Genomic DNA, 17,827 nt, shown 5'->3' with positions numbered 1-17,827 from the left:
TCATAGATATGATTTGTAGGCTTAAATGTGATGATTGATTCCCTGAGTAAGGAATTTGACAGTCTCGGGGACTCTCCTAGCTCTTCCTGATGCAACTGAAGGAATTGACCAAGTTGTAGATAATTTTAGGTAATTTTAAGTCATCTGTAGAAACCGTTCCTGAATGTGCAGGACTGACCATGTAGGAAAGACTTATCCACATATTGCAAGTAGCCATGGATCATGGGTAGGCTGGGGGGGGGTCACTCAGGTTGACAGGACAGCTGGATTATAAGAATTTATCAGAATGACACTGTGGGGAGTCTCAGAGCACCCAGCTGAAGACACCATTACAAGGATGCTTGCAGCAGAGGCTCACTCTGAGCAGTGCTTGGCTTCCTGTTTAAGAAATTCAGTGCCCCACGTAAGTGTTAATCTGTGGACAATGTTGTGAAGGTTTTCTGGTGCATGGTCTGTCTGTGAATTTTTGTGCTAAAGGACTGTGCAACAGGATTGTGAAAGAAACACAACTCTCAGTACTACTGTTCTTTAGGATACTTTAATTCAATCATCTTTTATGCTAGGAGAGTTTGGAAATTTCTGACAGGAAGAACACTACTCAAAAATGTAGATTTAAATCAGAATTTCTTTGGAAAAATGCCTAGCTTTCTGTCCTTATGTGAATGTTAATTTTCTGCAGATCTTTAGATAGTGCCAAAAGGAACTCTTTCTGCTGTAGACAGCTACAATGTGTGTTTTTAATTTTAAACTTATAGTAACCAAATAAAACACTTGGATATTGAGTGGGTTGTGCATTTGTGGATGGAGAGAATGTGTCTTCTCACAGTCACTTGAGGTTTTTATTTTTCTTTAAGGCTCGTGTTTTGGCGGTGCTGGACTGGGAACTTTCAACTACTGGGCATCCTTTAGCAGATTTAGCATATACCACTCAATTCTACTTTTGGCCTGCATCTATTAAGGGCTTAGGTCAAGGCTCTATCTTGGGCTTCAAAAACACCATAGGTATGAAATGATAATCTTTTTCTTGAAACAAACCCTAGGCTTGATTTCTATTTGAAATGTTATAGGAATTAAATGGTAAATTCACAAGCTGTCGTTTTACGTTTGTGAAGAACTTTTCCATAATTTTTTTTGTTGCAGCAATCATGCTGATAGTGAGTCCTTTGATAGTTCTGTTCAATCAAGCTTTGTCTTAGCTACAATAGGCTACTTCTGTAAAAGCTTATTTTGAACTTTTCTAAGAGATAATGGAAGAAAAAAGAAATTTAAATGTAAATATTTAATTTATTTTTTTTAAAAAAAGGGTTTTCTCCCTCAGTTGAAATTATTTGCCTGACTGGGGTGGAGAAAAAGGGCAGTAGGAAATGTTATGATTATCTGAAATTCTGGAAACTCCTACTTCCTTTGGTGTCTCCATATCACAGTTATGTCATGAGAAATGATAAATCATGGTGTTTACTATGTAAAAGAAATACCTCATAAGGCTTAAAAACTGTTCAAATGTTTGAAGAATGCGGTAGAAAAAAATCATAGAAAATGTTGAGTATTCTAAACTTTTTTTTTTTTTTTTTTTTTTTTTTTTTTTTTTTTTTTTTGTAGAAACTCCTTCCTTTGAAGAACTGGTTTCCACCTACTGCCGCTGCCGGCGTATTTCCACTACTTTATCCAACTTTAACTTTTTTCTTGCTTTGTCCTATTTTAAAATGGCAGGAATAGCGCAGGTAATACCCTCACATTTGCTGAAATGTCACATATCTTTGTGTGCTTGTGGTTAGTTCATTTAGTCATGGGTAATAATTGTATGTCTATGCTATTGTCAGTTGTCTTGAGGGACAATCTGGGCTCGTTAGCCATACCACATGCAGACATTTGTCTTTTCTTTTTTTAATTTTTTACTTTTCCACTACTACTTTTTTGTGGATTTCCTTTCATTTGGTTTAGGTGGGATATAGTTTTAACTCTTGTGCAGCAAGCATCTCTATTATATCAGAAATGTACCAAACCCATTATTAGCATATCCCAGTAAGTTTTTTCCTTTAAAGACTATGTGCATTTAAGTGTTACTCTTCTATTTGAAGAAATCACCAGTATGTTAAAGAGAAAAATTTAAGTGCATAATTATACCATGTATGGCTTTCTTTTGGTTTTAGGGTGTATATGCCAGGTATCTCATTGGAAATGCTTCTGCAGAGAATAGTCATGAATTTGCAAAGGTTGTGAAGCCTTTGGCAGAAAGAGGATTAGAGCTCTCAAAAAGGTAAGAGTGGTCTAAACTTCTGGTCAAAGGCAAGGCAAAACTTTTCCAACATCTTCATTTATTTAAATGCTTGTCTAAGGCAGCTTTTGTTATTATGAGAGAAAATCTGGTCTTTTTACTGCATTGAATGTTCTTCCCTAGGTCATCCTTCAGCAGCCCACAGCACAGCACTTCTGGAGAGCTCTTTCATCAAAGTAGGAAAGGCCAAGAAATTTTGCTGAAGGTTAAACAGTTCATGAAGCAGCACATCTATCCAGCTGAGAAGGTAAAAGCTTTTCATGAACCTATTTATAAAGGAACATTTTCTGACTAGATGTTATAAAAATGTAAATATACATCTAGAAGTCATGTCTTCCTGATTTTTTTTTTCAAAGCAGCCTTATTTTCATGCAGTAATGATTGTAGCATTAAAATATATTAGCAGAAATCATTATAGACTGCATTTTTTTTAGGATTAAAATGTTGTATGCATTGTTAATAAAAGAGTTATTTTTTAAACTTCTGAAGTGTAAAAACATTTCTTTTTAGAAAGAGTTACTTTTTAAAGGAGGTTGCCAAAATACTTGTTAGGCTAACAACAACCCAGCTCTCTTATTTGATACTGAACCAAAAGACACCTATTTAAAAATAGAAACTGCTGATTTTTAACCATACGAAGCTGAATGTTTCTGTTTCTCACTTTTTAGGCAGTGACAAAAAATGTATCAGAGTAGCCTCATTCCTGAATAAATCTAATACCAATGAAGGTTTGAAATCAGATAATGAAATATGCGCAAAGTCCATAGTTAGTGGAAGGGAAGTATGGATGAAGTAGTTTACTTCTTATCCTAGAAAGGTTAGGAATTTCCTTTTAGGAAGCTGATTCAGCTTCTAGCCTTGTGGAAGTACAGATGACTTTGTTGCAGAATTTGTTGTTTTGGCTTTCTGATTTACTTTTTTTTTTCCAAGTCAGGCAAAAATGCAGAAAACATCTTAATCTAAATGATTTATGTATACATCTATCTATCACAAGGTGGGGTCAAAGGCAGTAACTCTTGATATGCAAAGTTTCTTAAAAAGTATGTCTGTGACTAAGTTTGGATTGTAGTTTTATATTGTCCAAGAAAGCCTTGGAATAATTAAAGTTTTTGCTTTAAAAATCAAATGAACCACAAATAGCCATGCAAGGTTTTCAGATGAGTCGTGTTGTGCTTGGAAGTTATTTCTGGTCACAAGGATCGTGAATCAGGACTTGTAAATTCTACTTGGCCACTTGTCTTTATTGTGTCATTTTCAGAATTGGGCATTACTTTTATTCTTTTTTAACTCAGTCTGGGCCATGTTTGAAATTCTGTGCCTCACTTATACATGTTTGTGAAAATACTAAGATTACTGAATTTAGAGGTTCACTTAAAACTAATGACTGGTGCTTGGAATGACTGCTTACATTATCTGTTAAGGAATTATTTTGATAGGAAGAGAAAATGTACTTTTTGTAGTTTGTGGTTGTTTTTTTTTTTTTTCTCACAGTTAACAAGAGGTTAAGTGGGTTATCTGTCTGAATTTTAAGTGTCAGTGCATCAGGCTTTTATTTGTTGTTTTACTTTTGTGTTTGTGCCTCTTGTATGTACTGTTGGTAATGGGTAATTTTATCTCCAGAAAATACTGAGCTCCTAGTGCCATCATCACATACTTTAAACCATCCCTAATAGTAGTCAAGGTACTGATTGGGGTCATCTGATATTTAAAGTCTTGCAAAATAAATAGATTGCAGTTGAACTTTCAATTATATATTTAATTTTATAATGCAACCAACTATGTAATGTAAACTTGTGTTGAATATTTTTTACTTGGTCCCTTGGGTCATGATCTGGAAGAGATGTATTATTATTTGTGTGTTACACGTGTTCTTAATTTAAGCAGCATCTTTTATATTGTTTCTTTAAGGAAATAATAAAATATTATACTGAATGTAGAAATAGTGAGGACCGATGGAAGAAACCACCACTGCTGGAGAGACTGAAGGTATGGGATAACAAATATTTTTAGCACTCTAGCAGTAAAAGAGCACAGACACAGAGCATAAGAGTGATTGGTGTATCCTGTTGAAGAAGTTACTCTACATGGAAAGAAACAATGTGAGGAACAGTGAAAAGAAAGGAAGAGCTAAGTATGGAAAAAATGAGAACACAAATAAGAGAGAAGGAAAACAAAATGAGGTCTGAGAGAGGTAAATCTAAACTTTAAGTCAAAGACTGAATCTACAGTTTCAGAACAGCTATTGAAAAAAGCATTAGATATATTGGACAGTAGAGTAGGCAAGAGCAAAGAAAATGTGTTGCAAGCCAGAATTTAAATCTTTTTAAAGATTTATTGCTGATATTTTTTCTGTTGATTTTTTATGATAGGAATTGGCCAAAGCAGAAGGTCTGTGGAACCTTTTCCTCCCAGATGTCAGTGGTCTCAGCCAGCTTGACTATGCCCAAATAGCTGAGGAGACAGGGAGATGCGTTTTTGCTCCTGAGGTTTTCAACTGTCATGCACCAGGTTAGCAACCCTTCCCTAAAACTATGGCACTGGGAGCATTAAAAATCTGGGGGTCCTGCACCTTACAGGCTGTGTGTCTCAAGCAGTAAGCAGGACTGCTGGTTTCTTACAGACACGGGAAACATGGAGGTCCTCCACATGTACGGCACTGAAGAGCAGAAGAAAGAGTGGCTGGAGCCTCTCTTAGAAGGAAAGATTAGTTCTTGCTTCTGCATGACAGGTAAATTTTTCTCCAGAAGAAAGTTGGAACCAATTGGTTGAACCTTCACATGGTATATGCGTGGAAAAGTAGGAAACTGCAAGTTGTGTGTTACAGTGGACATTTCTGTACTAATTCAGTATCAGCGAATGTGTTTGAATATAAACTTATCTATGAGGTGTCAATGCAAACTGAAGCAGCCTTGCTGCCTTTCCTGATAGTTGCCAATTTTCATGGTTACCATAATTAGTATTTCCTTTCTATATATTTTTAGTTTAATTTTTGTATTAGTGAAATATAATTTATAGTGCCAAACAGTAGAGCTTGCCCTTCCTTGTAGTGTGCTGTGGAGTTCTCTAGACATGCACAGTTGGGTCCAAGTGTGATTATTGTGATTAAAGTTGTGTGGTCTTGCAGTATCATTGATTTTTAAGATATAACCCAGAAATAACTTGCATTATGTCCATAGCTCAGCACTGTGTTTAGTTTTGTGCTTGAAAGCTTGTGGCATTCAGCATCTCTGGAAAGTCTGGCTTCTGCTCTAGGGAGGCAGCTTTTGGAACACAGGATGTCAAAATCTTGATCCCACTGTGTCAGAGGGAATCGAGAGAACTCAGCCTTACAGACACTTTGCAAATTCCATTTCACTGGGTTTCCCTAGAGGAAATGGATACTTTTGTTTTAAAGTAGATGGCCTGTAAAAAGAGGTAATGGTGAAAGGGGAGAGGAAGAATCTTTCCTTTTCCAGAAAATCATTGATGACATATTGCTGACAACTTCATGTAGTCTATTTCATATACAACTGCAAAATTATTTTCAATCTCTATTTTTGCTTGAGAAGAACCCAGGAGGAGAAAACAAGCTGGGGAGAAATATACCTGTTATCTGTAAGTACAATGGAAGGATAAAGGATTTAAAAACACAAGGAAAGGAAGAAGGCTGATTGCAAAGAGTGGTCCAAACCCAAGAAAAAATACATTTAAACTGGCTATGAATAACAGATTGTTGGGAAACAGGAGGTCTTTTGACCACCAGCAGCAAGGTTCTTCAAAGCATTTTTCCACTGGTAGCAAAACAGTGTACTTTTAATAGAGCATATCTAGAGCCCTGCATTTGAGGAGGTTGTATTACCTTTATATTTAATCTGGTGGTTTTTTTTTTTTTTCCATTAACACAGAACCTGATGTGGCTTCAAGTGATGCCACCAATATGCAATGCACCATTGAGCGAGATGGGAACAGCTACGTGATCAATGGCAAGAAGTGGTGGAGCAGTGGTAAGTGTGGAAACCTGAGTAAGACTGGCTAAGGCTAGAATTTTTTCCAGGAACTATTAAAACAAAAGTGTTTGTGCTCCATTTCTGAGATGAAAATTTATCTTCTCTTTAGTAAAGGCAATAGAATGTAAAACCACAGAAGGAACTGAATTGAGCTTTTGTTCTATGAACCAAAGTCCAAGATTCAAATCCAGTTTGGGGATTTGAGCCCTTTTTGCAAACTCTCTATTTTATTGACAGAGCAAATGCTGCTATTTTCTTTAGACATTACCTGTTTCTATCAGTTAACTTACACATTTAACTGTAACATTTAACACATTTAACGTTGGCTTTGTTTTCAGGAAGCTGTCTTTGGCAGCTCACGTGAGAGGTTTGAGAGTACTGTGTAGCTACAGTAAAATGTGGATGCTTTTAAAGTAGCCTGTGATGCTGTTGGACTGACTATTACAGGAGATTTTCTTATGTCATAATGCCCAGTAAAATCAAAGCATTCGATTTTGACAGGGCAACTGTCCCTATTATGGTAGTTCTGTTACTTTTTTGCCAAAATGTGTGACAGCAACTTGAAAGTAATCATTCCCTGAGAGTTTGGAATCCAAGTTAATAAAACGAGTTGTTAAGCTTGAATGTTTCAGTTACATACAAGATTGTGGCAGCAGCCTGCAGATACGTGCTTGTGCAGTACCTGGAGTCACCAGAAGATAGATCTCTCTCTCTGTTCTAGTCTGTAAAACTGGCAGCAAAAAGAGGCATGGAATCTTGTCTTCTGACCCAATAGTGTTGCTTAACTGCTGGGTTCTTAGCCTTTGCTCTGGGTCAGTGTCTCCCAGCTGTGTGTTGCAGTCCCTGAGGAAGTCATGAGAAAGTTTTAGGGGGACACACACACAAAATAATATTCATAAAATTAGTTATGTGAATTATAAAAAGGAGAGTAAACATAAGACAGTTAGCATGATTTGGTTTTTCTTATTTCTAATAAATACAATTAGGGCAATCAGATTTGCATAAAGACAGATACATAAAAGGCACTGCAATTCCAAGAAGTTTGATGAATGTATTCATTTGGCTGTGTATTAGTCAGTCTCTCTTTCTGCCTCTCTGGGAAGGTGAGGGGTTTTGTTTGTTTTGGTTTTGGTTAGGTTTTTTTAACTTTTGGGACATTAAAACCTTGGACATGTGAGAATTCCAGAAGCCTGACAGCCTGGTCAGAATGTCACTCTGTATTTGTGAAGACAAGTCATAAATCACCCATGCAGAGTCAGTTACTTCATGGAGGAAGTGGGGGTTCTTATTATGCTCTGCATGTATACAGTGAATGCAGTATGGCTTAAATATGTCAGATTTATGGTCTATGTGTCAAAAACTGGTCAAGCTCTTCTGACTTATTTGTTCACACCCTAGTATTTCTCAAAATACTTGGCAGACATTCTGCAATCTTTTGTCATCTAAACAGGGAGAAGAGGCTCATGTCTTGTTTATGCTACTGTTGTTTGTCTGTCATTTTAGAGCTTTTTGTTCCAGTTCATATTTGTGTAACTAGGAACAGTATCTAAGAACAAGAGATTCTTGTTGTCTTTCCTAATCTGTAGATGCAACATTTTGTCAGAGCCCATGGGATGCTCGAAGACAAGGACAGTATGCTGTAACAGCCCTTCTTCATTTTGAAAGCTAAGTTAATATGTCAGTATGTTTGAAATGCTTCCACTGACTCATGGAAAGCTGCTGTTTTCCTGGAATCCCTGCCAACACCGTGGCAGGAGACAGCTTTGGTACTTCTCTGTATAAAAACTGTAGATCCTTGAGATCCATATGGAATGGGAACCTCTCTCTTTTGTCAAGCAAAGCCTCTCCCATTTGCTGGTTTGTAAATGCCTATGATGAGAGGTGTTAGGACCTACTAAAACAAAACAAAAATAAAGATAAGAAAAAACACAAAAGCCAGTGCACTTTTTATATTCTCTGATTTTATTATATCTCCATATATTTTAGCAGATGCAGTTATTGCAGTGGTTAATTAAATTTAAAAATTCTGAATAGAAAATCCAGGCCTTGTATCTGAAGATTAACTGAACTTTTTATTACATTTACAAAAATCTAGTGCCACCCTTAAAACACTGGTCTTGTTGAAGTTTAGGGTGAGCAGAAAAGAAGATATGAAAAGTCATTTTTTCTGTAGTTACAGAAAAGGAGTTGCTGGGTTGTTTTTGTGGAGAATGTTGTTCCTGCTATACATTTGTAGAAACACACAGAGAATGGTTTTCTCCCTCTTTCTCCCTCTCAATTCTCAGCCATAAGCTTATACTTAATTTCAATCTGCAAGAATATCTATGGAATGATATGGAATGAATGGAGAAATGGAATTGAAGTGTTAGGTAAATGTTCTAAAGTTTTACAAAATAGTTGCAGAAACACAAGATGATTAACTTTTGATGCAAAGGTTCCCGTTGTTTGGTTGCTGATAGGTTTTTTTCTCTGTTTTAATTACATGCTTGGATGTGTACAAGTTGTTCATTACACAGTTACTTAATTGCCTAGTACTGTGATACTTCGAAATTTAAATCTTGGAGGTGTTTTTAGGCATTTGGGTTTTGTTGTGGTGAGTTTATTTTGTTTGAGTTCTTTGTTGTTGTTTAATGAATATCTTGGGTTGTTTCTAGGGGTTTCAGTATTCAGTTCTTGCTTGATTCTGATAAGCATGTTCCACTTTGAAGTGCTCTGTAGTGTCTTGGCATGTTCAGAAATTCATTGGAAGTTGACTTGCAAAAAAACAGCTGCAGAAACAATACCCCCTGGAATTAGTAAACAAGTCCCTTGGTTATTTATCTAAGACGATGGAAGCAATGGAGGGCCTATATAGTGAAACTGATTGTTTCTTCAGTAGCGTCTTCATAATTCATAGAAATTTCTTCAGGTCTTCCATTCTGCCGCTGTCTTCTCCAGTTCCCATAATTTTTTGCGATTTTCACGACATGCATTTTGAAAGAGGCACCCAGAAAGGCGTAGAGGAGAGGGTTGAGGCAGGTGTGGAACAAAGCAATGCTCTTGGTGACCTGGAGTGCCACATCCATGGTTTTACTGGTGTCACAGTCCGTAACCAACATGTAGATCATGTCTATGGCTCGCCACAGCTTCACAATGTTGTAGGGCAGCTGGGTGACAATGAAAGTAGCCACTACTGCCAGCAGAACCATGAAAGGCCTGGACTTCTTAACATTTGCAGACCTAAAGATCACCCGAGCAGTAGCAGAATAGCAGATCAGCATTACTAGGAAAGGAAGCAGAAATTCCAGGATAATTTCCAGGATTTGAATGGTTGATTTTAAGAGTGTTTCCATGTTCATTGGAAATATGGGAAGGCATTCATTCCTCTCATTGTGTTTCTTGACTTGATTAAATATCAGCTCGGGGATACTGAGGAAAATGGCAGCCAGCCAAACACAGATGCAGGTAACACTGCAGTGTTTGCCAACTCTTCTGTGGCCCTGAGATTCAGAAGTGGCCCTGTATCTATCCACGCTGATACAGGCCAGGAACAGCATGCTGGAGCTGAAATTCATGGTGTACAGAGAAGAAGTGAGCTTGCACATTGGGTTTCCAAGTTCCCATCCCTGCACTGCATTTGCAGCCCAAAAAGGGAGGGTGAAGAGCAGGAGCAGATCAGCGATGGCGAGGTGCATGATGTACACGTCCGTCTTGGTCTTGGGTTTCTTGCAGTAGGCGTAAATTGCAACCACTAACGAGTTTCCAGCCACTCCAACTGTGAAAGCCAGTGCATAGAACACTGGGAGGAATAACTTTGTGAAATTTCTCACATCACTTTTTTCGCAGAGAAGCTCATAGGTAGTGTAATCTATAGGAGGGTGGAGATCATCCTCCTCATCCTCAATCCAGTAATCTGTTGAGTTATTCATATCTCAGACCGTGGCAAAGCTGCAAGACACAAAAAAAGTGAGGAGAAGGGAACACTGAAGAAATAATATTGGGTTTAAGTTCTAAAATTTCTGTTGAAACCTAAAGCCCTTCTTCAGGGCTGCTAATACATTCCAAATTTAAAGAACTTGGATATTCAGAATACATTTGTGGATAATCAAAGTGAAGCTAGACAGTGGCAGAGACAGAGCAGACCATCTCAAGTTCTCACATGAAACAGGGTAACTGACTACATCTGTGTAGGCAATACATATAAAATGGTTTAAATTGAAGTGCTTGCCTTACCCTTAGCATTTGAGATTGTAAAAAGCTTGGAGTGCCCCTCACTGATTTCTGCATTTGAGTCGAGGAGCCCTCATTGCTTTAACTGCTCCAACTGCATTATGTTTGATAATATTCCATTGCACATAACTGTGTCTGTACCTTTATAGGGTTGGCATTCCACTTTCCCCTCTCCAGCCTCTGCGAAGCAAAGGAATACCAGCTGAAGGCTGTAAATGCTGATACAATCAGGTTTATGAAGAATACGAGTGGATTACAGCTGAGGCAAGCTGCTGCCTGCTGTTATAAATATTCAGTGCCTGCCGTCATAAATTTTGACACATTTTGGATATGAGCATAGTACAAGGAGAGTGTTTTTCTTTGTTTCTCAGGCACACTGTATATGCCCATTGCAAAAAGCACAGCAGGGGATTCAGTTGCTGAACAGCAGCAGAACAAGCTCAACTTAGTCTCCCTCCCACAGCTAGCCATGCCCATGTGGAATTTCTTACAGAAGAAGGAGATTGCTGGGTACACTGCATCTTACACCTCGAGGCTTCTCAGGATGTTATGACAGAAAGGAATTTTATCACATATAAACTGCCCACAAGTACCCAAACAGCTCAGAAACTCTGCCGTTTTTTCAAGTACAATCAAGACAGATTTACTCTGTAAACACTGAGGCTGGCTTCTCACTGCCAGCTTAGGGTTGAAGTTTAAGTATCTGTATCTTCAGATACTGTGTTAAGCAAGTTTGTGTCCTGCATTATTTTCTTCTTTTCCTGTCACTGTGTTCATTGACTAATGTGCTGAAATTCTATCTGTTGTAAAATACAGTACTGCAGTACCCTGTTCTCTTGAAATAAATGGGATTAAGGTTTGTTAGCAGCAGTACCAAAAATCAGCTGAGAATGAAAAACATATCCTCCTTCTGTCATCATACGCAATGTTCAGAATTTGAGGTCAATGTTGCTGAAAGCAGATTGTTATCTGATATTCTGCTCCAGAGCTACAGTTTGGCTTTTTCAAGCCTGAAAGGAAAATGCAAATGCCATTTCTGTTTCTTAGACAGTTACTTAAATGAAGGTTTGCCAAATGTCTCTTAAAGTTTTTTTAATATATCCGTCTACTAGGAAAAAATAAGTTCCTAATTGATCTCATAAGGGGCGCAGACCAATTAAATAGAGAGAAATTAATAATTTCTATTTTTGTTTGATTTTTTTTTTCAGTGATTCTCCTAGCCAATTTTTTTTAAAGTGTATTAGTTTAAAATTAACTATCTGGTTTGGCTCCATCTTTCATGACTTTGTTGTATTATTCTGTTAACATTTCAAAACACTCCCCATCAAACTTTAAAAAATGATTACTCCTATTTTAAGTCTTGCAATTTGTTCTTTATTGTTGCCTTTACGAGATGCGCCGAAGGGAAAAGCACAGTCACTACTTATTACTTTGGCAAAGGGATGTCTGTTCTATGCCTAACAAGCTGTGTTAGGAGGATTCTCCAGAAGCAGTAATCTTTTGCTGCTTTATAGTACTTTTAGGAGAGATTTAGTTATCAGCAGCAAATGAACATTTTTTTATTAATTTTTATTTAGTAGAAGAGAAACTGCAGCAAGAAGAGTTTAATCCACTTAGCTGAGAATTGAGGAAAATTAGAAGTAAAATGAAAATATTTGGTTGTGGTCTTAAAGCACTTAATACAGAACCCATCAAGGAATATTTAATCAAATTGGATCACTGGCAAATTTACTTGAAAGCAAACCAGCAAACATTTCAGGGCAAACTTTAAAAGCCTGTGTATGAAAAAGCAGTTTGTCCATGACTCTGTGCTCTGCTGCCTGATAAGCTTTTGCCTGCCCTGAGTTCGTGACAGAAACAAAGTTATCTGAAAGTCAACTGTTGCCATTTCTCCCTTAAAAGCACAATTATGTTTTGGCTGCCATTCCTGTTCTCCTTTGTCTTTCCTGGTCGTGCTGTTTCTCAGGCAGAGGTGCCCGTTGCAAACAGCCAAGCAGTCCCATGGGAGTCGGGCACTGTAGGGAGGTGGAAAATCTTAGTTTAGTCTCCATCCCACACAGCGAGCCATGCCCTCGTGGCATTTCTTACAGAAGCAGATTGCTGTGGGTACACTGCATCTTTCTGGAGATGGTGGCTTCCCAGGATGGATGTTATGACAGAAAGGAATTTAATCACATATAAACTGCCCACAAGTACCCAAACAGTCAGAAGCTGCTGCTTTTTCAAATAATGTTTTCTAGGAGGTATACTAATAAATATATTAAATCTGCAGCTGCATGTTTTCTTGCAGAATTATTTCAGCCTTCCAGTCAGATAGAAATTCAGTGTTTCTGTGTGTTTAAACTTGATGTAGGATTGTATGAATGATGGTGAATTAAGTTAATATCCCTACTTTAAACAGACTTTTTTCCCCTCTGATAAAATAAGCAGTATTCTGTCCTGCTACTGAACAAATCTAATTTTGATAGCAGAAAGGAGACATGCCTTAGTGAAATGATATCTCTCTGTAAAGCCAACTTAACTAAGAGTAAATGTATGCAAAGAAGAAATCATGCAATATACAGAAGAGTAAGGATTAAAACAACTAACCTTCTTTTGTCAGCAGATGAATAGCAGGTACTGCAATCAAGATGTGCCTCAGTGAAGTGATCTGAATTGCTCTGACACATTGCATTTTGTCTTCAAACACCACACCCTCATGTGGAAGTCGACTGCACTTTCATTTTCACTTGACAGTTCAAAAAAACTTTTAAAAATTAGGCTTTCCTGGAGACTCCTCTTGTGTTGAACATGTACACTTCCTACATTCCTCCCTGTTCCAGCCAGACTGTGACTGCTCTTTGGAAGGTCAGGACACTTACTGCTTCTCTTTGTTGTTTGTGGTTTTATTCCTGGAAGGCCAAATGTTTTATACATCATCAAGCGGCTTTTATCAAACAACACATTAATAAGGTGAAAAGGATAGAAATGAGGTCCATCTGGGGCTGAGTTACTGCCCCAGACACCACAGAGAGTCACTCCATTCTTTCCTCAGGGCACTGCTGTGCTTTTGATGGCTGACTGTATAAGGTTTTAAGGGATCCTTACAGCCCCTCCTTATGGAACTTTTTACAGGCTACCATAGATGAGTTGCTTTTTGTGAGGTGGGGAAAGGGGTTCTTTCAGTGTGTGAAATCAGAAAGATGGTAAGGAAAATATGTGAAGTGGCAAATTGTCAACCAGAGTACAAGCAGATAGTCCTGCACCCTGGGGGAGAGTTCTCAGGGGCTTGAATGTGGCCAGTCAGTCTCACAGTCAAATGAGTGACCTGTTTGAATTATCCTGGACTGGATAGCAATCTAATGAGCTTCAGTAAATGCAATATTGAAGCCCAACAACAGAGAGAGATATTGAGCAGACCAGAGGTCAGGTCTAGGGGGGGTTTTGTCACTCTGGTGCACCTGCCACAAGTGGATTAACCTTCTGTCTGTGCTTCAATTACTTTGAAATATGTGAAAGGAAATATTCTTAAAAATAGGCAGCTAAGAATGTAATCTGCAAATGTTTTCCACATGCTACGTTTTGTTTCAGAATGACAAAGTAAAACGGGCAGGAAAGGAATTGCAGTCTAGAGGAAGATTGCCACAATATTTGTGCATATTTCTGCAATGCTTTCATCTTGAGTTATTACAGTACTTCAGTGGTGCTCTTCACAGTGGCAAATAAGATGTTTGGGCTCCTTCCCAGCCATCTCACAGGTCATGTCATGGCTTCAAGGCCTGAACCATATCTCTTTAAAGCAAATGAAAATTTCAGTTCTGAATAGGCTTTGTCTCAATAGGGTCTCCAACAAGGCAGAATAATCAGGCTAGAGCTGAGAATGCTCCCAGGGAATTGTGTGTTGCCTGCAGAAGACAAGAGGTTCTGAGGGCTGGCTCTAGGAAGGCAGTTCATGCAAATCCTGCCTTGCTTATTGCAGTTCCTCAGCCCCTTGTAACTTTCCAGGGATGCAGGGAGGACAGATCCTTCCAGTCAGAGTAAAGAAATAATATTGTCATATATGTATTTCAGTGGGGTCAAAAATAACAATTATTTAGTAAGGAAGAGTGTATATTAAATGAATCTTACTTAAGTAAAAAAAACTTGTGGCTGTACAAAAGTGGCATGAAGGCAAGGAAAAAACATCCCTAAGCTGATCAGCTACTCTCACTGGCACCATTGTGAGCTCCAGCTGGGAATGGCCAGCAGCCACATTCAGTGGCAGGACTGCAAAGCCCTTGCAGCTGCATAGCCCCAGCATTGCCTGTTTGCTTGCAGCTTCAGCGTAGTCTTTGCCCTCCATGAACCAGCTTGCCTGCAATGTTATCTGGAAAAGATGAGATAGAACTGTGGAATACAATATGCTAATGGATAGAAATTACTGCAGGCCTTTGGGATGTGCCTGTTGTGTGTCCCTTTTCTCCATTAGGAGACTGCCACATTCCAACAGTCAGTGTCATGCTACCATCCACCCTACTAAGACCAGTTTCTTCTTGTAGAAGAGTCCAGAACATGTGTTTGTCAGTGCCTGTCTGGGAAGCTGTCAGGTCTGTAAGCCACCACAGACCTCTGACCTGTAGCACAGAGAAGTAACCAGCTGGGCTGAGGGGTGCAGAAATAATACATATTCAGCATTCAGGCAGTAGTTTATCTGGTCATAGTCATTTTAGACAGGAAATGGAAGACTGAACACTGAAAAATAAAGAGATTGCAAGAATTAAAGTGCTGCTGGCTTCTGAAAGCACCAGAAAGAACCTATGTAAGTTGATTGTGTGGAGATCAGTAAACTTAAGTATGTTACACCCCTAATTGCAAAGATTAGGCTTCTAATGGGATTGTGATCAACACTCTAAGCACATTTTAAAATATTGCCTTTGTCTATGTGAGTGAGTGCCATGAAGAGTTCAAAAGTATAACTAGTTAGTTAAACCAAAGATGTTTGCCAGTGTAGCAGCATTGTGGTCGAAAAGTTTTGGACAGGTTGTGCAGTCATATACATTTAAAACTTTATTGAAAGCTCATCAATATGGAAATATGGTTAAAACTAACCTTCTAAAATGTCTAGTGTTTCTTCAATTATGAGTTTTCTTGCAAAACTACTTCTAACTCCTACCAAAAGAACAGGCATCTCTGACTCTTCCCCTCCATCCTTCAGCAACATCTTTGAATTCTGTAAGTCATGTACAAATGTCATTTAGAAATGAGCTGTTTATTCCATCCAGGCTGTTTGCATTCCATCCAAAGCACTGGAGTTTTTCAGAGTCTTGCATTAGACCAGACCTTTTTTCTTGTCTTTTATGGGTCGAAGTGACATAAATTTGTTTTAGTTTTTCAGGACTTCAGACTCTAAGGAGTGGAAGGGCCAGGAATCTGCTGTCCTTTATTGTGCTTAGATAGGAACAAGCACATATGAGATGGAGGCATTCATTTGCCTTCCAGAAATGTGTACAAGTGATTTAGAACATCCAACCAGATGTCCAGCTCTCAGTGAACTCCTCACTGAGTTCAACATGAAAACGTCTTCTGAGTTGTTGGGTTTGGGGTTTTTTTCCATCCAACATGGTTAAATTTGCCCTTTGTTTTGAAGCAGAGATTCAAGTGACTTGAGGATTATTTACAAAACAGTTTTTCAGGAGATTCCAGAAGGTCAACATATCTTTTGTTGTAAACCTCACTTGAAAATAGGCCTGGTTTAGAAAATAGCACTTGTGCACTTCTTTCCCTTTTATGGAAAAGGAGAAGAGTCAAATACACCTCATGCAGGGGTGACATTTCCCTGTGCAGGGTAGTACCCTGCAAAGCATATGTTGGGTCATTTGGGATTGATCACTTGCTTGTTGCAGTTGCCCAAATGAGCCAAGTGTTTGAGATGCAGTTTTGGTTTGGTTGGGTTGGTGTTTTTTTTTTTTTTTTTTTTTTTTTTTTTTTGTTTTGTTTGTTTGTTTGTTTGTTTGTTTGTTTTTTGTTTTGTTTTGTTTTGTTTGTTTGTTTGTTTGTTTGTTTTTTGGTTTTTTTGTTTGTTTTTTTGTTGTTGTTGCCAAGTTGATTTCTGCCCCTGCCCAAAGCTTTTCACTGGGATTTTTAGCTTGTTAGCATTGTACAGCTCATGGGCCACCCTGTAAGCCCACTCTGGAAACAATGGCTGAATACCATATTGCAAAAGAAGAAAGTAAACAACTGGAAGTCTGGCCCTCCAAACAGGCAGTGTTTATCACAATTAAATAAATCTCTCTCCCACTTCCTGGCCATCACAGTGGCTGTTTGAATGAGGAAGTGGCTCAGCTCAAAGCCAGGTGGTTGTATTGTCCAGACCAGAGTCTCCCAAGCCTTGTGAGAACAGTTGCCAGAGAAGTTAAAAAGTTGTATTTACTTCTAACCTCAGAACAAAACCAAGTTGCTACAGATCAAGCCTTGAATCTCTATAAAGCTTGTCATCTGCACTGAGATAGCAGTAAAAAATTACTGATTGCTACACCCACTGGATATTTTCCCTAGCTTTATTGTTTGTGAAAGGCTTTGAAAGGAATGAGAGCATGCTTTGGTACTAAGAAACCTTTAAAGAAAGACAGGGAAGATTAGGGGTCATAGAAATGTTATTTTAATCCATGGTAGAATCTTCTTCAGGACTAGTACATTAAAGTGTTGTCTTTATGCTACAAAGGCTGAATAAATATGTCCATATGAGAAGCATCTCAAATAATGTTATCAATGGCTTGAAATGCTGGCAGGCTATTTTCAGGTAACAGTTTTCACTCAGGTCTTTCTTCAAAGTGCAATCTAAAATCGTTTGTGTAAAGGGGGAGAAATCTTGCATTCCAGAGAAGTTATGCTGAAGTAGTAGCAAAATTATCATGGTAACCCTTTGATAGCCTTATCTGCATAAGTTGGTTTTAATGGGGTTGGTGTCTCATTCCTGCATAGACCCTCCAGTCTTTATAGGTTGAAGAAGTGTTTTGAAAAGTTTTACTTTTGAAATGGCAGCATCTCATCTTGATAGATGAGATAGACGTGCTGCTGTATCACACCTATTTGCTCAGTTTTAACAGAGACAGAAGTAATCAGATTCCATTTCAAGTACCTTCTTGTTCCCTTTTCATAGGAATAGGTGATGGAGCTGGAGGGTTTGGATGTTTGGCTTTTCATGTTCCCCTTCCCAGAAGTCAGCTCCCTTTTACATGTAAAGTATTTTGTTTCAGTGTGATATTCAGAATACAAACACAGGGATAGAATGCATCTCCTGCATCACAAAAGGAAGGGAGTAGGGTTTCTTATTATGAAACTTCATTTGATTTGACACTGAGATTTTATACTAAAAAAACAATTTTTGTGTTTGCCACTT

The 17,827-nt window shown here is 38.3% G+C and overlaps 2 protein-coding genes across 2 annotated transcripts in view; one reads left to right on the top strand and one right to left on the bottom strand.

Annotated features, from left to right (window-relative positions):
* The window catches only part of ACAD11 (acyl-CoA dehydrogenase family member 11), a 29,173-nt gene that overhangs the window by 5,526 nt on the left and 5,820 nt on the right, over window positions 1-17,827 (top strand). Inside the window, exons 6-13 of the mRNA XM_083880009.1 lie at window positions 855-1,002; window positions 1,600-1,721; window positions 2,151-2,257; window positions 2,399-2,522; window positions 4,184-4,261; window positions 4,645-4,783; window positions 4,896-5,003; window positions 6,160-6,258. Of these exons, the coding sequence (XP_083736135.1) occupies window positions 855-1,002; window positions 1,600-1,721; window positions 2,151-2,257; window positions 2,399-2,522; window positions 4,184-4,261; window positions 4,645-4,783; window positions 4,896-5,003; window positions 6,160-6,258 (925 nt within the window). The remainder of the gene's footprint in view (window positions 1-854; window positions 1,003-1,599; window positions 1,722-2,150; window positions 2,258-2,398; window positions 2,523-4,183; window positions 4,262-4,644; window positions 4,784-4,895; window positions 5,004-6,159; window positions 6,259-17,827) is intronic.
* On the bottom strand, window positions 7,115-17,826 carry ACKR4 (atypical chemokine receptor 4). Its single transcript, XM_083880038.1, has 2 exons — window positions 13,060-17,826; window positions 7,115-10,188 (listed from the first exon to the last, which is right to left on the bottom strand). Exon 2 carries the CDS (start codon window positions 10,167-10,169, stop codon window positions 9,108-9,110), a length of 1,062 nt encoding a protein of 353 aa, XP_083736164.1. The 5' UTR covers window positions 10,170-10,188; window positions 13,060-17,826; the 3' UTR covers window positions 7,115-9,107.

The sequence above is a fragment of the Zosterops lateralis genome, assembly GCF_965231275.1.
Source record: "Zosterops lateralis genome assembly, chromosome: 1".
Lineage (NCBI taxonomy): Eukaryota > Metazoa > Chordata > Aves > Passeriformes > Zosteropidae > Zosterops > Zosterops lateralis.
This window is presented reverse-complemented; position numbering and strand designations above follow the sequence as displayed.